The sequence below is a fragment of the Oncorhynchus keta genome, chromosome 24 (genome assembly GCF_023373465.1).
Source record: "Oncorhynchus keta strain PuntledgeMale-10-30-2019 chromosome 24, Oket_V2, whole genome shotgun sequence".
In the NCBI taxonomy this organism is placed as follows: Eukaryota; Metazoa; Chordata; class Actinopteri; order Salmoniformes; family Salmonidae; genus Oncorhynchus; species Oncorhynchus keta.
Window position 1 is genome coordinate 29,361,603 of NC_068444.1, and position 25,388 is coordinate 29,386,990.

General features: G+C 42.6%; 1 protein-coding gene across 1 annotated transcript in view; it reads right to left on the minus strand.

The window, feature by feature from the left end:
• Positions 1-376: 376 nt before the first annotated feature.
• arhgap17a (Rho GTPase activating protein 17a) overlaps positions 377-25,388 on the minus strand; it is a 42,790-nt gene continuing 17,778 nt past the window's right edge. The window contains 19 exon segments of the mRNA XM_052478069.1: positions 377-2,207; positions 3,691-4,080; positions 4,083-4,235; positions 4,791-4,954; positions 5,678-5,944; positions 8,285-8,426; positions 8,636-8,727; positions 8,825-8,938; positions 9,067-9,147; positions 9,299-9,380; positions 9,493-9,604; positions 10,788-10,915; positions 14,727-14,808; positions 14,955-15,023; positions 16,283-16,400; positions 16,679-16,755; positions 16,928-17,039; positions 19,954-20,030; positions 22,075-22,179. Of these exon segments, the coding sequence (XP_052334029.1) occupies positions 2,065-2,207; positions 3,691-4,080; positions 4,083-4,235; positions 4,791-4,954; positions 5,678-5,944; positions 8,285-8,426; positions 8,636-8,727; positions 8,825-8,938; positions 9,067-9,147; positions 9,299-9,380; positions 9,493-9,604; positions 10,788-10,915; positions 14,727-14,808; positions 14,955-15,023; positions 16,283-16,400; positions 16,679-16,755; positions 16,928-17,039; positions 19,954-20,030; positions 22,075-22,179 (2,508 nt within the window). The 3' untranslated portion in view covers positions 377-2,064.

Below are 25,388 nucleotides of genomic sequence, written 5' to 3' on the forward strand. Positions count from 1 at the left end.
TAGCTGTTCAGTGTGTGTTGTGCTATAGGTAAGCTGTTCAGTGCGTGTTGTGCTATAGGTAAGCTGTTCAGTGTATGCGTGTGTTACAGGGTAGCAGTTCAGGCCAGGATGCTCAGGAGCCAGCTTTACTGTTAGAGGATACAGTAATCTACACCTTAGTCTTGAATCAGAAGTGTTTTAAACAATTATTCGGTTTTTAGAAATTCGGTTTTTAGAAATTGTTTGTCCGACACACCAGACTTCACTGGTAGCCGGAGATTGAAGAAATGATTACTAGACAATCATACTCCATCAATAAGACCAAATGAATCATTTTCTTACTCATGTTGTGTGTTCATGTGTGAGCATGTGAGTGATAAAGCCATGACTCACAACCTTTTCACATTTTTCTTCATATACTTTATTCAGAAAGGGAGTATAACCAAGCAGTCATTTTACATTTGATTTATTTCTTGTTTCAGCTCAGTCTGCATACAAAACTAGCTGAGCTCAAAACGCAGCTTTAACATTTGTAGTTTAATGGCATTTGTTCATCTTTCAGAGCCCCGAAACAAGGTACTCTTTCTGCAGAAGGATAAGGCAGCAAGTTAAAGGAAAATATGAGATAGAGGGGAATCTCAGCAAGACTACATGGATGATGGTCTCTGAAAAGCAGTACAAATACTGAACATGTTTTCAGTGCAACTAAAGCATCCAGAAATGTGCCCTTTAGTTGATACCATTCAGGGTCTCTTCTCTAGGAGCACAACCCTGCATTATACTCAAGGAAAAAGCAACGTGTATAAAAATAAAAGATAATTAAGCTTTTCTGGTCTAGTGTATCCAACACCACCTCACTACTAGGTTGTTACATTGGTTTGTGTGTAAAACCCAGCTCAGTGGGAAAGGTAGAGCAGAATGATCTTCCATATAGAAACATGTTCACTGGAAAGCAAGCGCTTGTGAGGTTTAGACTTGGTTCAATATCAGCTGTTGAAGTGATTCACTAGTCAGATGACAAGGTAGCTACAGTATAAGCGCTTTAAAACAGTCCTTTCCTATATTCACTTATACAGGAACTGTCACTTTAATGCCCCAGCAACATTGACGTAAACACAGAAGATTAGGAAGGCACCTACAAGCCAAGAGGATCAGCATGTACACTGAAAGTATATAGACCTATCCCTGCTACGAGTTATGGAACCAGTAAGGCCTGCTTCAGAAAACTGCATGATTATTACCTCAAGCTACAGGGAATGTGTTTTAGGAAATAAATACAGAGAGCAAAGGATGGGTTTCATACAAAAACAGGGATAAAAAAAAGGTATAATTGTGAGATAGACTGGAAACCTGCTACACTTCAGCAACAGTTATTATTTTGGCGGGATTCTACTTTTACCCACGTTTACTGTGCTTCACATTTACAAATAGTATTTTTCATTTCTTGAACTAAGGCCATCATCAAGAACAACACACCAATATCAAAGAAGTCTGTCGGTCCACTGTTAACAACCCACTCTACTAGCAGTTCCTTAAGCATCCTTAAGCATCATAAAACAATTCCGTATGTTAGCTTAGAAACCCAGCCCCGGGCCCTTAAAACTCATTAAGGTGCAACATCCCATGCAAATGCATACCGTTTTCATTCCAAACCTCATCATCCCCCCAAAATCTACAAAGCTTTATCGAAGCTTCATCAGTGCTACAGTTACGATTTCCTGGTGGGGAGGGGCCAGGGGAGGCCTGTTCTGTAGTTCCACTGGGGTGGTTGAGTTGACTGTATGGAGTTGGAGTTGTAACAGGCCTGCAGTAGAGCAAACCAAGGGGGTGGTGAAGGGAAAGTTAGTGTGTGGAGGACACCGGGAGTTGGAGTTGAGAGAGAGCAGCAGATGTGTGGTGATCTGAAGGGAGCTTGAGGTAGAAGTTGACAGTAACCACAAGTCTAGGACCAGATCACCCTACCCCTAGACCTAAAGTTAACCATTAGGGGATGACACTAATATCTGACCCTGGACCTGTGGTTAGGGTCAACTTCTAACCACACCTGGAGAGGAGATGGAGAGGGGACAAGGCCAGTCCTCTTCCTTATAGAACGGTACTCTCTGTGTCCAGGTCTGAGTCTTTGGGCTGGGGCACGGACGTCATGGAGGGGGCGGTCACTGGCTGCTGGTCCACAGCAAACTCAGGGATAAAGGCTCGGGTCAAGCCTTTGAGAGACAGGGCTGGGTCTGGACAGGACAGAGACAGTGAAATGTTAGTGCTGCAGCTGACTGAAGAGTTCATGTTAAAAGTCTGCTAAGCTGTTGTTTGTTAAGAGACTGTATAAAATCACTCACTTATTTTTAGCTAAATATTGTGGATTAACTAAGTAAAAAATACTAAGAATTCAATAAATAAAAATGCCTAAAGGAGAAAACAAAAGTGGATTTTAAAATCAAATGTTGACTTGTGTTCAATGTTAGTTTGTTTTGGCAAGGATGGTTGACATGCTTAAAAAAGACAAGCATAATGCAAATTGAACCTGCAGTACAGACAATCACTCCCCCCATGCTACTACCTTCAGGGTCATCATCTGAAGGATCTGACATCAAAACAGTGGTTTCAACCGATGCAATCTATGACCATTTTCCATTGGCTTAAATATAAAAATAGCAGTGCACCAATCAAGTAGCGTTAAATGCCAGCCACACTATGTAGCATATCAGAGATGATGCTGAGACAGATTTATTCTTAAACAGAGTCATGCTAATGCTATCCACATTCCATCATAAAGGCAAATAATGTAGCCCTCTTTATTGAAAACCACATCACAGCCATCATCAGCACAGAGTTAAAGAGAGCTTCAAAATGCATCCAAGGCTTGCACCTTAAGTACAATCCTGTTCCATGCATACCAGAACACTAAAACCTGATGCGGTTGGGTTGCCAAACTAAAACACACCTAAGTCAAGTTAGGCATTAGGCATGCAATGTGTTAAGCTAAAGTGAATATGTATGAAAGGCTATGATCATATGCTTAATATTCGGATGTACAATAGTATAGGCCAAAACAAGGAGCAGGCCATTATGGGGACAAGTCTTCCAATCAAGATGACAACGTCTTAACAAAAAACATTTCCAGAGGGCGAAAAATGCAATTTAAGGCTTTGCAAAAGACATCCTGACACAATCTATCAAATTCAAAAAGTGTATATTCTGCCAATTCCATGAATCAAATAGTTTTTTTAGTTTCCGGTATGCTTTCATCATTTACAGACCAACCATTAGAGATGTCCTTTGCAAATTCCACATCAAAATGTTACTGATATTTAAATGGTTTAATAATGAAGGTTGAAAGTCATGATGATTCACAACCAATGGGAACAATTGTAAAAGCAGGCACAAGTGGCATGTTTCTAAAAGTATGATGTGGTAATGGAGTAATGCCAAAACGGATGGAGTGCAGGAGCTGCAAAATGCAAGTATCACCTGACAAACCTTTCATAAATGCTCCTGAACCTGTGGACACAGGACTTTTAGATAAAACATTGTCAATATACTGTCAACACTAGAGGAAAAGAAGGTACTGAATACTGAACCAATACTATAAACTGAAAGAATGTCGTGATGTTGTGATGTCTGTTTATAGACTGTTGTGAATATATGTATGTGGCGTGTTGCCAAATGAATCTCCCTTCATGGGACAATAACACGTCATTTGACTGGACTTACCCATGATTTTGTAGGCTGTGCTGCAGATCCCGTTGGTATCGTTTCCCTGTGTGGGGGGCTGAGGGGGCGGAGGGATGTTGGGCCTGTTTCTGGGTTTGGGGACGGGGCGCGGCCGGGGGAGGGAGCCTGACTGAAAGGGAGGGGGGCCAGGATGGGCACCGGGTATGTCCAGGAGGGTGGTGGAGGGTGGAGGGGTGTCAGGCGGGGTGGGGGTGTCTGGAGGAGACTGGTCTGCCCCCGGGTAGTCTCCTGCGGGCTGGCTGAGGGCCCTAGGGTGGGGCGGGGGACTGACCTGTGAGGGTGTGGGGGGCTGTGGGGGCGGGTGGTTGGGGGCCTGGATGGGGGGCTGGTTGCTGGATTGGCGGCGGGGGGTGGTAGAGGGCTGGGAGATGGGGAGGTAGGGGAGTGGCTTGAGGAGGAGAGGGGTCTGGGAGAGGGGCTGAGGGACTGGCCCTGGCCTGAAGGGTGGTGGTTGGTTGGGTTACTGGACTGGCCTGAAGGGGGATTGAGCGGCTTGGGAGGGGCAGGGGCCGGCTTCTTTGTACCTGGATAGTGGAGAGGGGTGGGCTTCAGAAAGAATCTTATGTCTACATATACTTTATTTTAGGCTACTTGAAATTGTAGGTCTACGTCTAACAGGGGAGCTACACTGGGGAGTCACAAAAACAGTGGGTTTTCAGCTGCTACACTGGACTGGTTAACTATAGCCAGGCTGAGCAGAGCCCAAGCCACTTTCTGTAGTGTTCTCTGGCATGAGGCGCGCGTTCAATTGCTACAAATAGAACCAGAGCGCCATTTTACACTAAGCAGCACAGGCTCTAAAAGATCTGCGTTGCTTACACAGGTTTCATTGAAATGAATAGGAGTGTCTTACACTCTGCAACAGTTACACATCCAGTGTAGCATGCTTGTAAATCTATGTCAAATGTAACAATATAACTGCTAGTGGAAATTACCTTGTAATAAGAGGCTTACTAATGAAAAAGAAAATAATAGGTTCTTGATAAAAATGTCCTCATGATACCATTATGCATATAGCTCCAAATAAATGTCAAACAACCTAATAAAGCTAAGCTGAATTGCTTTAAAGAGTGTCTCACCTCTGCGCATCATGTGTGGACTGGGCCCCATGGATCCAGCCCCAGGGCCTCCCACTCCCAGCTGTCCCCCAGCTCCCCCTCCTCCGGCTGTGCCCGGGTGGCCCCCACCGGAACCGTTCCTCTGGTGGAGGGTCGGGGTGGAACTGGGTTCACGCTTTGGGTTGCTTAACAGACAGACAGAGGTCCTAATTTTAAGTACAAGACTCAGAATTTAGCGTAGTGCTATGAAAATGTCCATCAAATTGAAGGCCTGTTCTGTGAGCTTTTTGTCCTTAACTGCACTGGCCGGTGTCTTCGGTTTACCTTCTATATTCTGTCCAATGGATCAATAGAACAGTCAAAATGAGATTGAATGGAAACCTTTCATAAACGGATTCAAACTCATCCTTCAAAAACTACATAAGCTCAATGAGAAACGGAAATGGACCTAATGGTCAAACAACATCTCTGCTGATTCATGTGTTCTAGCCTGAGAGCAGAGGCATGGGGAGGGCCCTCTGAGGACAGCTGGCTCACACCAACCATTGTTGTAGAGCCAGTGGTCTGAACTGAGATGTACCCACAGTGTTATTATAATGATTACTTGTTAATTGTTTGAGGAAAATGCAGTTAGACAGCGAGAGGAAAAACTCTAGGAAAATAATACATAAGAAACCCATGCGATCACTTCAACATTTTCTATGCTCTGTAGTCATTTTCCATTCAAAAATGATTCAAATTACCATGAAACATTTATATTTGTAGAAGAGCAGTGACATCACCATAAACAGTGCACACATACTTATCAGCAAATGATCATCAAAAGGTTGCAGGCAAAAGGGTATTTCCTTCCCATGCAGTGGAGTGGCATGCGTGTCTGCGCTCCCCAGTGCACCACACACCCTTACCTGAGTTCCTCAGCGGTAGTAGCGAGAAGCTGCTGCGCTGCCACCAGGGCAGCCATACTCAGTGCCAGGCTAGGCTGGCAGCCCTCCAACGCCATGGCCCCCGGTGGGGCCTGGAGCTCAGCCACGCACCCTGTGAACTGCCCAGGCCCTGGGGCCTCTACCGGGGGTAAGGGGGGCTGGAAGGCGGGTGAAGCATGCTGCTTTCTACCTAAGGTGTTGCTGCCTCTACGGGGGACGGTGTTATGGTCCGACAGTTTGTTAGCAAAACTACAGAGAGGAGAGAGGACAGACAGACGGCAGAGCCACGTTGAGAAAGAAACCCGGGCGACAGGACAGAATCACCAAGTCCCAGAGTAGAGAGCGTGAGAGAGTGGAGAGAAAGAGAGCGAGAGATACTCCACACCAAATAGTCAAAGGGATGTTATGTAGATTTGTATTCTAAAGTCACAAAGATAAACTAGAAGCAACTAGAAGCCTATAGCACTTAAGACATCCAAAAATACACTTCAAAAAGACCCCCATGTAAGTATGATCATCAGAGCTACCAATCAAACCAAACATTCAAAGTGTAATTTAATATATTATTGGTTGATTTATACAAGTGAAAATCCTTTAGATTTAAATAGCATATCGTCAGCTCAGAGCACTGGCAGGTATAGGATCAGTCTTTGACCTTTCACCCCATGGCAGTTCAAAGTAGAGGGATGGAGCTAGTTAATTGACCATTAATTAACACATTTAGCATCTCCTGGCTTCCACACACAGCCTACAAGCCACTGATGCAGACCTGTGGAACATCTACATTTTAAAAAGTCTAATGAATCCATGTGATATAGTCTAAACTTCACAATAAATCCATTATTTATTTTAGACCGGTCTAAAGAAACATGATATGAACAAAATGTAGTCTATTTCAGTACAAGAGAATAGCATACTCGGAGTTGTCCTTATGTTAGGTCCTGATCTGGCATTATTTTATAGTGTGAAGAATACAATGGAATAAAATATAAATTATAGTTTCTCCAAACGATCTGAGGGAGTGCGTTGAGCAGTTAAAGAAACAGGTACTCCAATATGCTTAATTTAGAGTTATTCATGTAACTTTTGTTGTGACACAAACGTTGGGCTATACATTTATACATTCCAAGGCTGCATGACACGACTAATGATGATTTGAAAAGTTGCATGAAAGGCATGAGCTCTGCTGCGTTTTTTGCGCAGGTTGTATACACTTCATCAGTCTCTCATTCCCAATTTGACAAGCACTTGATAATGCCTCGAATTGTCCGGCAGCATCCCCTTTGTGTGGTCGTAATGCCCCCTAAAAATATCCACGTCTTTTGTGGCCAGTGGCAGTTGTGCCCTTGGGCTGAATATAACAACTATAATTCACTTTCCCCTGCGTGCTGTTTACTCCAAATCACCTCACTCACACGGCTCTCCGTCACGTGATCGGCTCTTTCTCACAGGCTACAAGTGAAGACGGACATCGGGGACGCAACTGCGGGCGTTCTTATCCAATTCTGAGCTGCATATTGAAGATATTGGAAGAGGAAGAACTGTCCACATTTACTTTTTCAGCTAACAAGATGAGTAGGCCTAACAAACAGAAAAAGCACTAACCTACATCAATCTACTATCCCCCATAGTACAAAAGTTGACCTATTCTGTGAGAGAAATAAATATTCCTAACAGTCTGGGACAGTTGTGGGATGCGATAGATCCCTAATTAATACAACCACTACCAATCAAAACAAACATAACCAATGAGGCTGATGCAACAGATCAGAACATTTAGCTTAAAATATTGATAGATAAGGCTATTTCATCACAGAAGCGCAGCAATGCTCACACGGCAGGAGGTTATAAGTGTGAATGTTCCATTAACAGGAAAACACCATTATCAAAAGTGACCAGAAATGGGATTATGCATGTAATGCTATTATTTTTTTTGAAAGGTGCATTTATGGTGAAAATTAACTTACCCAACTTGAAATATGTATGCCAGCTGCAACGTGCTGCATATGTATGCCAGTTAGGCTCTTACAATCCTTATAATGCGGATAATGATAAATAAATATAGTAGCCTATAGAAAGCTGATGGGTTCCTCCTCTTTTAAGAGACCATCACTGTTTTCTCAAGCAATTGTATGGCCTATTGAAATGTTGCGCAACATGAGCTCTCATGAAGTGTTTGATTAGATTTTCAAAGACATTTGTATTGATGTCAGAGTGACTAGAGGGACAATAGAGTACCAGGCAGTTAGCCAGTTTGGTAGACTACTAATGAGCATAAAAATAAAAAATAAATTATTTAACAAGGCAAGTCAGTTAAGAACAAATTCTTATTTTCAATGACGGCCTAGGAACAGTGGCAGAAGGACAGATTTGTACCTTGTCAGCTCGGGGATTTGAACTTACAACCTTCCAGTTACTAGTCCAACGCTCTAACCACTAGGCTACCCCCATCAGCATCATCAGAGCTCGGAGAAGCCTAACTACCGTGACTAAACGGTCACGTTGAATTTGACTGCCTTCGTGACTCGTGACCGCTGGTGTGGCGGTAATACAGTCACCGTAACAGCCCTAGTTACTGTTGGTGGTTACCTGTCCTTGCGTGGGTTATCGTTCTCTGGCCCCACCATGCTACCAGGCCTCTTCCTCTCGATGGTGGAACAGTCGTACTCCATCGAGTGGTTGGAAGGAGGGGTGGGCATGGCGAACATCCCCGATACATTAAACTCCACATCTATGCAAAGGCGGAGAACAGGCAAGTAGAATTCCTTTAGGCACCATTTAAAAACAAACAGATCTATCTTTTTGAGTAGCCTGGGAATCAGATTTATACCACTGAAAGAGTAATCTGATGACATTCCCGTTTCCATTGTTCATGATCCTGTACACAGGAGACTAAGTACCTCCCTCCTGAGGACCCGGTCAAAGGTTACATATACATACCCTCAGGGAAGAACCAGTCAGCGTGCTGTATGATAGGTTCTATGATGGTCACCACATGAACAGAGGTAGCAGCAGCCATCTCAGCTAGAGTCCTGCAGGCATACAGAGGACAGCAGACATGTTATAAACAAACACTAACAAACATTTGTTTTTTTAGTTTGAAAAGTAAGTAACTCCCCCCTTTCTCACCCCTCTGTTTTGGCCCACAGCATGTTTGGTCCCAGTACAATGGCGATGTTGCTAGGGGTCATCTTGTTGACCTCACTGTCCTGAGCCAGCTTGGACAGGAACTTCACCAGATACCTACGACACAGAGACAGGCACAGGTAAGGCAAAACATTAGATGTTAAGAAATAGGGTAACATATCTTCATAATACACACATCTTTGTTGTGAAGCAAAGTTGTGTGAACCAGTCCATCTGTTACCCACCGTAGGTTGGCTTTGTTGTTCTTCGGTAGTTGATCACACACAACCCATAGGGCCTGCAGACGCTTGTCTGGCTCTGAAACGCTGGGCAGAGAGACAGAGGGACAATCACAGACCCGTTTCATGGTTGCTATAATTTCACTCCTTTTTACATTTGATTTCTCATACTTTTATTACTGCTCTACTTGGTGACACTTCCTTTCACAGCTATACGAGACGGTGTGTGGTGGCTTACTTAGACGCCTGAATCCACTCGTCATAAAGCTGGAAGCTCATCAGAGGTTCTGGCAGTTCTCTCAGGTAAGACTTCAGGGCTCCTGGAATGAAAGGACAGTTATGTGAGGAATGGTCTGACAGTCATTTCAGTTATATTACTTGAAAACTCTTGCCGAAACATGTATAAAACGTGAGTAGGGCTTAGCACCGTACCAGCGACAGCGTGGGGGTCTGAGTAAAACTCCTCCAGCTGTGAGGTGGAACAGTCCAGAGCAGCCTTGAGCTTCTTCAGTTTAGAGGCCCCTGCTGCGATCCTAAACAGGCCCTGATACAACAACACAGACACACAATCCGCAAACAATGCTTAAAATGATACATTTCCTTTTGTCATAGAAGGGTCCAGACACTTTTTTGGTAATTTCACTTGATTAAAATCAATCAATCAATCAAACAATCATCCTCGCTGTGCAGTACGGGGGCTCTGAAAGAACATGAACAAAAACACACAAATACGTCCTTTTAGAAACCGAATCACTTTCAGTATAGTGATGCAGGTCTTTAGATGTTGTACACGTGAAATTGTGTCATTTCGAACTTTATCCGCAACGTTACATTCCATTTTGTACGACTCGAGCAGTTTACCCTATACAGCTGTTCCATGGTGTAGCCTGCTGCTAGAATGGACGGAACGGTGTTGTTGAAGTCGCCAAAACATAATGTAATATAACGTTGCGGATACATTTCAGAATTACACAATTTCACGTGTACAACTAAACACTATACCCTATTGTTCATGTATTTTTCCCGAGCCCCCAAACTGACAAAGAGGATGAGGAAGTGAAATCGCTGGTTGGGTAAATAAAATAAAAATGAGTGAAATCGCAAAAACATAACATTAACTCCAAAATAGAGATTTGGTTGTAAAAGAGCTAAATTCTCCTTTAATCACTACACAGACACCCAACCCTGTATTCATTCATTCACACACACCTCCACTCTCTCTCTCCCAAACAAACAGTCCCTCTCTTCTCACCACACTGACTGTGTTGTGTTCACCCATAGAATGAACGGGAAGACAAACAATGTGTTGAGAACTAAAGACTGGGAGTAAACACACAGCTGATTTATTATGACCAACAAGATACTTTGTTGTATTCTAAAACAGCGCAAACACAAACATAGCGTCCTAATAAATCGCAATTACAGAATAATTGCTGACATTTCTAAGTGAAAAGAACTTCGAACATTGCAACAGATTTCAATGTTTTTGTCCCGTCTCTCCTCATGTTCATTTTGGTAAACATTTCAAATTGATGGGTTCAATTATTTCTAGGACCAGTTTAAGTGCATTTTGTGTTTCGTATTTGGGTCCACTTGAGAAAAAAATGTTCAATCCATTTCCTCCATCCTATTATTCCACCCATCCATAATTACATTTCATTCCTCATCTTACTATGATCCCCTCATTTCTCCCCCCCTCCAGCCAATGCTTCCCTCCATCTCCCTACCTCCTCCTTCATGCCAGTCTCCAGCAGCATCATGACGCAGGCCTCTAAGGGCAGAGCGATCTCTCTGCTACTCCTCTTCAGATGCTCCTCCAGCCCCGTCCCAAACGCTGGCTTCTCCGTCCACGAGTCTGAAGGGAGAGCGAGAGCGTGTTAGAGAGAGAATGGTAGCACTAAGCATAGTGGTAACAACACTACAGTTGTTACGGGTCTGCAGCGAGAGAGGTAGGTAGTCACCCCAGGAAGGGCAGTGTGTGGATGAGAGGTTAGGAGGCCTGGGAATGGTAGATTTCTAGGTCAACACTGTCCCCTCTTGTCAACCATCAGTCACTCCCTCCTCTAATAAAGCCAGCTGTAACGAATAACCAGTCTCCATCCATGGTATGTGTTCCCACTCTGTGGAAAGGAAAGCCCAGGTAGGTCTGACGTGAGCTGTAAATAGTGTTGGACTTTGAGTCATCATAACCTACATGCTGAGAGCAAGGCTGTCTGATTTAGACCAAATGTGTTGGGTTTACGAGATAAAAACAAGCGAACAGGACACAGCTTCACCACCACAGAGAGGGAGAAGAGGGAGGGAGGATGCCCATACTAAAAACAGAGTGGAGGCACCAACATAAAATGTCTTCCCTGTAATCCTTTTCAGTCCTACAGAAACAATAAGCACTTCTCTATATTTGACAGAGCCTGCCAGTTGCATTCAGCCATCATTGAGAATAATAAGCAATTACTTTGACTGAGAGATGGTTGATGTGGCATTTTACTTTACGTATAAGTGATTGAAATGGTCTAACAAATAACCAAGATGCTAACAGCTGTAGACAAGCCGGCAGGGGGAAATAAAGGAGACATTAAAGGAAAGACACACCAATTTTGAACGTTATATAGTTTTTGGGCATCTCTAAACAATGTTCTATCGATTCTGGGGGTCATTCCGTTTTCATGTGTATCTGAGCTCTTGCCGTTCACGCAGGCAGAAATATAGCCGGTATGGCATAGCATTTGTTTTATTTTTTATTAACTTATTTAAATCAGGGAAGACCAATTGAGACCAGGACCTCATTTTCAATGGTGTCCTGAGACCATAAAGTAAAATGCAAAAAAATATATAACAAGACACAATAAAAAAAGTACATTAGAACATCAGCCATCATAAACAAGTTATTCAAATCAATCAAAACAATTGCACAACCTCGTTGAACTCATTTATCGTCAAGGTTGTAAACTGCCTTAGTGGAACCAGGGAATCCAAATGTCATTCTTTTTGTAACTGATTCCAAACTTTTGGAGCGTGAAAACTAAAAGTGGATTTACCTAATTCCATGGAGACCCGAAGAATCTGAAGAGTTAACCAACCCTTTGAACGGCTTTGGCATGTCATTCTTTAATAAGTTCCGATTCCTTTTAGACCGCGAAAATGTATATCACACATGTCAAATTTCAATACTGGCCAATGTCAAAACCCGGGATGTTGCTCTCTCTTGAATGAGCCATTGATCATATTTTTTTGCGATATTCCTACCTCGAGAAATGTATAATTTAACAGAGGGTCCACCACATTTCTGCTATTTTTCTGCTTCTTCAGTCCAGGGTGCACAGGCATGCTGCTGTTGCGGACCACTCCACTCGGCGAGGCACACGATCTGTGGTTGAACATGGTGAGATTGTAGACCCCTAAATTGATAGTGCAGTTTGCTTAAGCGATTTTACAGACAACTAGCTACTTCATATGCTGATATTGACTTTAAAAATATTATTGTGTGTAGCTACATTTGCTAGCTAGCCAGCCAGCCCATAGAGAGAGCATTGTACTGTGGGTTTTGTAGTCGACTTGACCTGCAAAAGACATCAACATTTCACGTTGCTACCAACCTTATAACAAAATGTTCTCGCGTAGTGTTATTTTTAACACTGCAAATTATAAAGAATTGGTGCTTTTGGGTGGATGTTTCCTTTAAGACTTCAGCCTAATTTAACAATAACACCATAATATACTGGACAGAGTTCCTGTATCACGCTCAGTTAAACCTTTATGAGCCTGAAGTAGAAAAAAAGAGCCTGTGGCTCGAGGGGGGTGGGTTGGAGAGAGAAAGTGTTTTTTTGGAGGATGTGAGGATTGGTCTGTACAGTGCATTCGGAAAGTATTCTGACCCCTTTACTTTTTCCACATTTTGTTACATTGCAGCCTTATTCTAAAAAAATAGTTTTTTTCCCTCATCAATCTACACACAATACCTCATAATGACAAAGCGAAAACAGGTTAAGAAATATCTGCAAATGTATTAAAAATAAAAAACTGAAATATATTTTTTATGTACGCATTCAGACCCTTTGCTATGAGACTCAAAATTGAGCTCAGGTGCGTCCCGTTTCCATTGATCATCCTTGAGATGTTTCTACAACTTGGAGTCCACCTGTGGTAAATTCAATTGATTGGACATGATTTGGAATGGCACACCTGTTTATATAAAGTCCCACAGTTGACAGTGCAAGGCAGAGCATGTCAGAGCAAAAACCAAGCCATGAGGTCAAAGGAACTGACCGTGCCAAGACAGGATTGTGTCGATCTGGAGAAGGGTACCAAAACATTTCTGTAACATTGAAGGTCCCCAAGAACACAGTGGCATCCTTCATTCTTACATGGAAGAAGTTTGGAACCACCAAAACTCTTCCTAGAAATGGCCGCTCGGCCGAACTGAGCAATCGGGGGAGAAGGGCCTTCGTCAGGGACATGACCAAGAACCCGATGGTCACTGACAGAGCTCCAGAGTTCCTCTGTGGAGATGGGAGAACCTTCCAGAAGGACAATCATCTTTGCAGCACTCCACCAATCAGGCCTTTATGGTAGAGTCGCCAGACGGAAGCCACTCCTCAGTAAAAGGCACATGACAGGATTCTCAGACCATGAGAAACAATATTTTCTGGTCTGATGAAACCAAGATTAAACTCTTTGGCCTGAATGCCAAGCGTCACGTCTGGAGGAAACCTGGAACCATCCCTACAGTGAAGCATGGTGGTGGCAGCATCATGCTGTGGGGATGTTTTTCAGCAGCAGGGACTGGGAGACTAGTCATGATTGAGGGAAAGATAAATGGAGCAAAGTACAGAGAGATCCTTGATGAAAACCTGCTCAGGACCTCAGAGTGGGGTGAATGTTCACCTTCCAACAGGACAGCGACCCTAAGCACACAGCCAAGACAACACAGGAATGGCTTCGGGAGAAGTCTCTGAATGTCATTGAGTGGACCAGCCAGAGCCCGGACTTGAACCCGATCGAACATCTCTGAAGAGACCTGAAAATAGCTGTGCTGCAATGCTCCCAATCCATCCTGAAAGAGCTTGAGAGGATCTGCAGAGAGGAATGGGAGAAACTTCCCAAATACAGGTATGCCAAGCTTATAGCATCCTACCCAAGAAGACTCGAGGCTGTAATAACTGCCAAAGGTGCTTCAACAAAAGTACTGAGTAAAAGGTGTGAATATTGTGTAAATGTGATATCAGTTTGACATTTTTAATACAGCTGCAAAAAAGAAACGTTTTTTTGCTTTGTCATTATGGGGTATTGTCTGTAGATTGAGGGGGGGAAAACAATGTAATCCATTTTAGAATAAGTCGAGGGGTCTGAATACTTCCCAAATGCACTGTACAGACCAATCCTCACATCCTTCCAAAAAAATCTATAACCTCTCCACCCCACCCCCCTCTAGCCACAGTTCTGAATACTTTTCCGAATGGACTGTATCTTGCTGCGAGAGGTTTTGGGGGGAGTACAATGAAGTTGTCTCTAGACAAATTTGACGTAGTACTGCATTTCCTTCCATCATGGTTAAGGCTAGGATTGGAGGAAGATAACTTCTGGGCATGTTCAACCAGCACGGTGAGAGGAAGACTGTGTTGTACTGCACCTGGCTGTCGGAGGGTTTTGGGGGGGCAGGAGTGTACCTTGCTGTGCTTGGATGGTTGGCAGGACACTCTCCAGCACAGTCAGAGATTTTCTATGATAATCAGCTTGGGCCTCTAAGAGCTGGGAACACAACAGAACATTGGGGGGGGTCGAGAGAGATGGTAGAGGGAGAGTGTTAATCATCAACAATGAGGACTTAAAAATGAACTGCTCACCCAGTCAATCTACAGCTGTGAACATTCCCACACATGCACACAAACACCCACCATTACATAGTAGCGGGCATAGTCCCCTTCCTTTGAGAAGAAACTGTACATGTCTGCAGCCAGTTGGTCCTGAGAGAGGAGCAGACAATAGATCATTACAACCAGATAACAGAGGAACCAGCTCTCAGAACTTACATTTCACTTAAAACACATCCATTAATGACAAAACATCACATCAACAGTAATTGCCCTATGCCCGTTTTATTATTGACCTAAGTGGTGAGTGGCGAAGGGGTCTAAGGCACTGCATCTCAATGCAAGAGGCGTCACTACAGTCCCTGGTTCCAATCCAGGCTGCATCACATCCGGCCGTGGTTGTGAGTCCCATCGGGCGGCGCACAATTGGCCCAGCGTCGTCCGGGTTTGGCCATCATTGTATATAAGAATTTGTTCTACACTGACTTGCCTATTTAAATAAAAGGTAAAATATATATATATTTTATCCACCTCTCTGGTCTCCATTATATCAACATCCAATCAATGTATTTCAGGTGGCAGCTCTGTTAGTGTTAGCGGTGGGTATGGCCATTGGGCCTTCCACCGTCAATCAAATCTGTCTGCTGTTAACAGGGCCTGGGTAGAGCTGTAGGGTTCGTAGGGCTAAACAGGCATGGAGAGTAGAGGAAGGAAAACACACAGGCATGTCGTTTCCTGGACAGATGAACTGACACACACCACTCCATACAAACGCAATACACTGAGTCAGCAACATACACAGAGGGGCCACATGTGCACACAAACAGCTGACTGGGAATTCTTCCTAAAGCAAGCAGCCACGACGTCACTGAGGTTGGAATGTCCACTTCTGCTCTCATGTACAGTACCAGTCAGAAGTTTGGACACATCTTACTCATTCTAGGGTTTTTCTTTATTTTTTTTACTATGTTCTACATTGTAGAATAATAGTGAAGACAACAAAACTATGAAAAACACACATATGGAATCATGTAGTAACCAAAAGTGTTACTATGTGTTAGTGTTACTAATGCAATGTATTTTTGAGATTCTTCAAAGTAGCCACCCTTTGAGTGTACAAAGCTGTCATCAATATGAAATATATTCTGACTTGTTCAACACTTTTTTTGGTTACCAGATGATTCCATAGGTGTTATTTAATAGATTTGATGTCTTCACTATTATTCTACAATGTAGAAAATTGTCAAATAAAAACCCTTGAATGAGTAGCTGTGCCCAAACTATTGATTTGACAGAAAAACTGTACCAATCATTCCATATTCCAACTTCCTCTTCTGCAAGCAGTTAACATTCTGGACTGGGGTCTGTGATTTATCCTAATTCATACAGCGGACTGGACGTCCGACACTTACCTTGCAGAGTTCCATTTTGTTCATAGCTTCATCCACCTCTTCTTTCAGCAGGTCTGCCTTGGCCGTCAGTGCCTGCGTGTTTGTTCCTGAGATTATTGACTTGGTTGCCTGCAACCACCTGGAAGGGGTAGACCCCACACACTCCAGGTTAGAAACTTGTTACAAACTTCAGAAAACATGTAATAAGCACAATATAACATGAATAAAGGTCATACATCTAAATAAAGGTGATACAGGTGATACAGTTGAGGTCGGAAGTTTATATACACTTAGGTTGGAGTCCTTAACTGGGGAATTTTTACTAGGATTAAATGTCGGGAATTGTGAAAAACTGAGTTTAAATGTATTTGGTTAAGGTGTATCTAAACTTCCGACTTCAACTGTACATAGGCTCACCTCGCTCTGGCAGAATCGTAGTCCAGCACTAGCCTGGCTAGCTGCTTCCTCTGTTTCAAGATGTTGGGAATGTCCACCTGAGAATATGGACAGATCACATTCATATTAAGAATGTATGGTACTTTTCCAAGTACATATTGACTCAATGATTCTTTGATGCTGTGTTGGAATAAGAATTGACATATATATTGGCTACTCTTGAGACCGGTTTGGATGAAATAAGGCACTAGCTAGATGTCTCCTTCTCACCTCTGCTAGTTGGTTGAGTGGGTCTAGGACATCCTTCTCTATCTGGACCTCATGCTGCAGCAGCTCTGACGCCAGCCTGTTCTCTGCCTCCCCACACACCTCCATCATCTTCCTGTCAGGAGGAGACCCCATACACACAGGTCATTCAGACGCCACAGGAAGAGCCACCGGATCAGCATTTAATTACTTTCCTTCAAATAATATAAATAAGGACTGATAACGGCAGAGAGGGCCATCTACATGTCGCATTCGTCACTAGTCTTCGTTGGGACCACCTTTCAAATTCCTCATCCACACATACTGTACATCATGCACAAATGAGAGATTGACCTCCTCCTAAAAGCAGACAGTAGATCGGTTTCCATCCAATTGGTGACAGTGTTTCATTCTAAAATCTGCATAAAAACAATATAGGCAATTTCCCACCAGAGATGTGTTTCCATCTAATTGACTTGTTGTGTATAAAAGCCTGTGTGTGATGACGTACTGCATATAAAGATACCTTTTGCGGTTAAATTCCCACGTACCGAATAAAAAATACAAGTTAGTTTCCATCGCATTTAACTCTACTGATGGTGTTCTCACCAAAATAAAATGGGTGTTATATAGCGAGTGTGCCCACTCTGGTATTGGCACGTGTGCTCTAGCCAACAGCTCACAGATACAGTGCGGGTATAGCCTACTAGATGATGAGATTATTAGGGACATAAAAGCAAGATCATTTTTATTTGTCAAATGGCAGCCAAGCATCGATGATCATGTAACCAGAATAAGACACTCAATATTTATTGGAAAGGCGAATCAATCTCATCACCTTACACTTTCACCACCCTGTGAAGTACATCGTCATTTATTTCATCTGTAGCTGAACAAACTGCATGCTTTCCCAAGTCGTAGTGGGAGGACTAGAGGTCACCCGATTAATCGACATGGCCGATTGATTAGGCCCGAATTCTAGTTATAACAATCGGTAATCTGCATTTTTGCACGGCAATTACATTGCAATCCATGTGGAGACTGAGTAGCAGGCTGACCACCTGTTACGCAAGTGCAGCAAGGAAGCAATGTAAGTTGCTTGCTAGCATTAAACTTATAAAAAACAATCAATCTTAACATAATCACTAGTTAAACTAGTAATATCGTCAACCATGTGTAGTTATCTAGCTTGTCCTGCGTTGCATATAATCAATGCGGTGCCTGTTAATTTATCATCGAATCACAGCCTACTTCGCCAAACGGGTGATTTAACAAAAGCGCATTTGCGAAAAAAGCACAATCATTGCACCAATGTACCTAACCATAAACATCAATGCCTTTCTTAAAATCAATACACAAGTATATTTTTTTACCTGCATATTTAGTTAAGATAACATGAATTTATCAGGCAATATTAACTAGGGAAATTGTGTCACTTCTCTTGCATTCTGTGCAAGCAGAGTCAGGGTATATGCAGCAGTTTGGGCCGCCTGCGAACTGTGTGAAGACCATTTCTTCCTAACAAAGACTAATTAATTTGCCAGAATTTTACATAATTATGACATAACATTGAAGGTTGTGCAATATTTAGATTTAGGGATGCCACCCGTTCAATAAAATACGGAACGGTTCCGTATTTGACTGAAAGAATAAAAGTTTTGTTTCGAAATGATAGTTTCCGGATTTGACCATATTAATGACCAAAGGCTCATAGTGTGTTTTATTATATTATAATTAAGTCTACGATTTAAAATTTGATAGAGCAGTCTGTCTGAGCGGTGGTAGGCAGCAGCAGGCTCGTAAGCTTTCATTCAAACTTTACTGTGTTTGCCAGCTGCTCTTAGCAATGCTTGAGGCACCGCGCTGTTTGTGACTTCAAGCCTCTCAACTCCCGAGATTAGGCTGCCAATACTATAGTGCCTATAAGAACATCCAATTGTCAAAGGTATATGAAAAACAAAATGGTAGAGAGAAATAGTCCTATAATTACATACCTTTCATATGTTCTCATGTTCTGAGCAAGGAACATAAACATTAGCTTTTTTACATGGCACATATTGCACTTTTACTTTCTTCTTCAACATTGTGTTTTTGCATTATTTAAACCAAATTGAACATGTTTCATTATTTATTTGAGACTAAATTGATTTTTATTTATGTATTATATTAAGTTAAAAATGTAAACGTGTTCATTGTTCATTCTGTATTGTTGTACTTGTCATTATTACAATAATATATATATATATATATAAAATCGGTATCGGCTTTTTTTGGGCCTCCAATAATCAGTATCGGCATTGAAAAATCATAATCGGTCGACCTCTAGGGAGGACCACACAACTTGTCATCGCCTGACTCAAAGTTTTCTTCGATATGATAGTTCTTATAGAAATATTTATGCATAAAAGCATTTCAACTGACATTTCTCACAATGAATTTTACCTACACAAAAAGATCCCACCCTGTCTAGGGGTATTTTGTTTTGATGACATTTGGAAAGTTAATGACAAATGTTCAGTTTCAATCAGGCCTGTCAAGACATTTTTTATCCAACATGTACTTTACTCTCATAAAAAGGTCAGATGAACACTTTGGTAGTAACAGTAAAATCGATGGGTAGCTTCCAGTCACAGTTTCTAGATCCTCTTGTTTGAGTGCCTGTCTATTTCTGCCACTATCTTACCATGCGAACAAGGCAAGCTAGTGTTGTTACATGGAGGAACTGTCTGGCACACATCCTCATTATGTGGATACACACAACCACACTAATCACTTTCTGATCCTCCACGAAAACAAAAATTTACAAAATTTGAGCAAGGCAGTTAACCCACTGTTCCCCGAGTGCCAAAGACGTGGATGTCAATTTAAGGCAGCCCCCCACCTCTCTGATTAAGAGGGGTTGGGTTAAATGCAGAAGACACATTTCAGTTGAAGGCATTCACTTGTACAACTGACTAGGTATCCCCCTTTCCCCCTCTCTAAGGTTCATCTGTTCCATATAACCAATGTCAGACAAATGCTTGGTTGTCTAACCTGTCACCCTCACTCACCCAATCAGAGACTCCTCTCCCAGCTGACTGCCACCGTCCACCATGGCTTGAGACAGCGCCGTCAGAGGAAGCTTTTTCTGTGAGGTGTGTGTGTGTGTGTGTAGAGAAAGAGGGAAGAGAGAGATGTATATATTTATTAGATACCATCTGAGGCACCAACAATTTACTCATTCTAATAATGTCAACAAAATGTTTATGCTTAGTTTTTTAGGGTTTATCAGTGGAAAGTCATTTTCCAATGTCATGAAGTTGGACAATAAAGAATAGTAGAAATAATGAGGATGTTACTGTTATTGCTGTGTTAATAGCTACAGTACTTTGACATACTGTAAAAACTAGATACAGTATGATGCCTTTTCATTCCTTTCTATTCTCAAAGCTGGAATGAAAAGCATGGGAGGAGGGATGAGCAGAGCTGGAAATGTAGCTATGAGAAAAGTAAAATGTGTGTTTTTACCTGACCATTTCCTGTGTAAAGGCGTGGTACGGACTGGCATTGACACAATTGTACATGTTGGAGCATGAGAAGTAAACAAAAAAAACAAACAAACAAATTGCTGATATAGAACATTATTTTCAAGGGGGTGAGATAATCTAGTGTTAAATCGGGATAAGTGAAGACTCAGTGGTATATACAGTACCAGTAAAATGTTTGGACACACCTACTCATTCAAGGGTTTTTCTGTATTTGTCCATTGTAGAATAATAGTGAATACATCGAAAATATGAAATAACACATGGAATCATGTAGTAACCCAAAAAAAGTTAAACAAAAACAAAATAGATTTTATTTTCTTCAAAGTAGCCACCCTTTGCCTTGATGACATCTTTGCACACTCTTGTCATTCTCTCAACCAGCCTCATGAGATAGTCACCTGGAATGCAGTTCAATTAACAGGTGTGCCTGAATTTCTTTCCTTCTTAATGTGTTCAGTTGTGTTGTGACAAGGTAGGGGTGGTATACAGAAGACAGACATATTTGGTAAAAGTCCATATTATGGAAATAACAACTCAAATAAGCAAATAGAAACAACAGTCCATCGTTACTTAAAGACATGAAGGTCAGTCAATCCAGAAAGTTTCTTCAAGTGCAGTCACACTGGCTCTCATGAGGACATCCACAGCAAAGGAAGACCCAGTCACCTCTGCTGCAGGGGATAAGTTCATTAGAGTCACCAGCCTCAGAAATTGCAGCCCAAATAAATGCTTCACAGAGTTCAAGTAACAGACACCTCAACACAAGTATTCAGAGGAGACTCTGAATCAGGCCTTCATGGTTGAATTGCTGCTAAGAAACCACTACTAAAGGACACCAATAACAAGAACAGACTTGCTTGGGCCAAGAAACACGAGCAATGGATATTAGACCAGTGGAAATCTTGAGATATTGGTTCCAACCGCTGTGTCTTTGTGAGACGCAGAGTAGGTGAACGGATGATCTCTGCATGTGTGGTTCCCATCGTGAAGCATGGAGGTGGTGTGATGGTGCTGGTGACACTGTGGGTGATTTATTTAGAAATCAAGGCACACTTAACCAGCATGGCTACCACAGCATTCTGCAGCGATACACCTTCCCATCTGGTTTGCACATAGTGGGACTATCATTTGTTTTTCAACAGGACAATGACCCAACACACCTCCAGGCTGTGTATTTGACCAAGGAGAGTGATTGAGTGCTGCATCAGATGACCTGGCCTCCAAAATCACCCGACCTCAACCCAATTGAGATGGTTTGGGATGTGTTGAACCGCAGAGTGAAGGAAAAGCAGCCAACAAGTGCTCAGCAAATGTGGGAACTTCTTCAAGACTGTTGGAAAAGCATTCCAGGTGAAGCTGGTTGAGAGAATGCCAAGATTGTGCAAAGCTGCCATCAAGGAAAAGGGTGGCTACTTTGAAGAATATAAAATATATTTCGATTTTTAACATTTATTTGGGTTACTACACGATTCATTGTGTATTTCATAGTTTTGATGTCTTCACTATTTAAAAAAAGAAAAACCCTTGAATGAGTAGGTGTGTCCAAACTTTTGACTGGTACTGTAAATCATAAATATAAGTTAATATTTGATCTAGTAATTCAGACAATTTGGCCAGGAATAATGTTAATAATATGTGTCTTACATGTCTCTTCTCTGCGTCGGTGCCAATGTGGCCCTGCAGACACGTGACCATCCTCTTGTGTGTATTGTGGGACACCACGCGCACCATCTCCATGCGCCGCTCAATCTATGCACGAGAACAGAGAAACACACATGACCACTTACATACAGACAGACCTTTACTGTGAAGTAGCATGCAACTACAGCCTATAGACATGGGGAACTAGTTTCATCGAGGCAGTGTGTTGAATAAGTAAACCCCTGTCAATGCATTGTTTTGTTGTTCATTGTGTAAAAAAGTTATGAATTCCATATGTTCCGCACTGCTGTCACAGGCAATGTTAACTCAACGCGTTGTTTATTTAAAAAAATAATGTTGGTGGAGGAACTTTGTAATGCAGACAAAAGTTCCCGGGGTTAGGGACAATGAGTTGAAAGGTTATGCTTGTAGTTTATAAGTACACTGAGCCATCTTTCCCAGCCCTTTTGGTCCTCTGATAACTGTCTGTAGAATGAATGGTGTTGACGTCTTTCCACAGGTTACTATATTCCTCTAATCGCCATCATTCCTGCCTGTTGACTGCTGTCTCATGGAAGTCCATTCAGATACATGGTCTGTTTTGATTAGTGGCCGGATGTCAAAGGTCAGGCACGATTGATACCGGCCGCTCCCAGCGGGGCGACACAGGAATGTTCTCTATGAAACGGATGACTCATCCGAAGCGTCTCCATGGAGACCGTAGCTGGGCTGTGACTGCTGTTTGGAGAGTGAAAGGGCAGATTAATGCTCTCCCCTTGGAAGTTGTGATTTCAAGGCACTCTGAAGACAGGGCAGAAAACAACGTCATACTAGGCCATAAAAGACAGCCAGCCTTGTCGATCTCCCAAATGAAGAGCTGATATACAGTGCATTCGGAAAGTATTCAGACCCCATGACTTTTCTCATTTTGTTACATTACAGCCTTGCTCTAAAATGTATAAAAACAAATGTAAAAAATGTTTGTCAATCAACCCACAATAACCTGCTTTTGCTTTGTCATTATGGGTTAAGAAATATGTGCAAATGTATAAAAGTAAAAAAAACAGAAATACCTTATTTACATAAGTATTCAGACCATTTGCTATGAGACTCGAAATTGAGCTCCGGTGCGTCCTGTTTCCATTGATCATCCTTGAGATGTTTCTACAACTTGGAGTCCACCTGTGGTAAATTCAATTGATTGGACATGATTTGGAAAGGCATACACCCATCTATATAAAAGGGTTCCACAGTTGAAAGTGCATGTCAGAGCAAAAACCAAGCCATGAAGTCGAAGGAATTGTCCGTAGAGCTCCGAGACAGATCTGCACCAAAAAATGTTCTGCAGCATTGGAAGTCCAAGAACACAGTGGCCTTCCTAGAGCTGGCCGCCGCCAGCCAAACTGCACAATCAGGGGAGGGGCCTTGGTCAGGGAAGTGACCAAGAACCCAATGGTCATTCTGACAGAGCTCCTCTGTGGAGATGGGAGAACCTTCCAGAAGGACAAGCATTTTCTGCAGCATTCCACCAACCGGGCCTTTATGGTAGAGTGGCCAGAAGGATGCCACTCCTCAGTAAAAGGTGGCAGCATCATAATGTGGAGATGTTTTTCAGTGGCAGGGACTGGGAGACCAGTCAGGATCAAGGTAAAGATAAACGGAGCAAAGTACAGAGAGATCCTTGATGAAAACCTGATCCAGAGCACTCAGGACCTCAGACTGGGGCAGAGGTTCACCTTCCAACAGGACAATCCCAAGCACACAGCCAAGAAAACGCAGGAGTGGCATCAGGACAAGTCTCTGAATGTCCCAGCCAGAACCCGGACTTGAACCCGATCAAACATCCCTGGAAATACCTGAAAATAGTTGTGCAGAGACGTGCCCCATCCAACCTGACAGAACTTGAAAGGATCTGCAGAGAATGGAGAAATACAGGTGTGCCAAGCTTGTAGCGTCATACCAAAGAAGACTCTAGGATGTAATCACTGCCAAAGGTGCTTCACAAAATACAGAGTAAAGGGTCTGAATACTTTAAAAAAAGTGGTATTGGATGTAGATTGTGGAGAGAATTTTTTTTTAAATTAATTTTAGAATAAGGCTGTAACAACAAAATGTGGAAAAAGTCAAGGGGTCTGAATACGTTCCGACTGCACAGTAAATGGTGAAACAATGTTATTTCCAACGCTTCTTTAGAGCATTGTTATGCCATTTATTGTCAGTTCAAAACTAGTGTCGGTTGTACCAACTTAGGTACAGAACATGTGCAGTATGGAACATGGGGTGTGTCGGTTTTTAAAAAGGTGTGTGGGGGGGGACAGAACAATGCGTTGGGAACAGGGCAGAGACGGAGCAGCCAGGGGACAGACCGACAGTGTCAGAATAGATAAACAGAAACCATGGCAATTGTGTTCTAAAAACAGAACTCTGGAATTCCACTGGCTGGAAGAGGACAGAGGAGATCGGTGTGCAGAGACTCTTTCCACCTCTCTCTCACACGTCTTTCCCGACTCAAGGAGGCCCCTATAGCATTCCCAAAGCAGCCGTTATGACAGAAACTGTGAGGAGGGCGTCTCCTGCCTCTTCCAAAAGCCCATGGCTTAAGGGGGAAAGTCATGTGTTCAAACTGGGCCCTGCTAGTACCTGGCACAGGAAAGGGAGATTCCTCTTACTGGAGTGGGAGATCCTGGGAATGTGTGTGTGTGTTTTGATTACATGGAGCTAGGGGTGCCACTATGTCCCCCCAAATTAGGCACAGAGAAAAGACTTCCCACACACAGCAAATGTTCCAGTGTTGAATCAACACTGAGGGTTAAAATTAAAATTGTTCCTGTGTCTATAGCGACCCACACGTTTGTGTTAATTTAACACTGCTTAGTGCTGACGCTGTCACTCTTCACTTTCTCAGTGTAAGAAATTAACACCTGTAGTGTTAGTGTTTTAACACCGCATGATGTAAAGCCTCATTTACATATTTCTGTGGGATCCTGCCTTGCATTATCGAGTGAATTGTGGAGTTACCAACCATGACTGTATTTGTTAGTGACAGACCTAGCTGTTGAATTCATTCCTTTTAAGTCCTGTGGACTTCACCAAGTGAGTTCCTAGGCAAATGTTAAAGATTTTACTCTGACAATAGAATTACACACACTGAGTGTACAAAACAATTGGAACACCTTAATATTGAGCTGCACCCAGGGTTTCCGTTAGGAAAATGTGGCGCTGGACATTTGACAGGCAAAATTTGAATTTTACAGACGTTTTAGAAATGTACCGGACCCATATGCATTGGGTGAGTAACCCGATTAGGGCGTCCACCC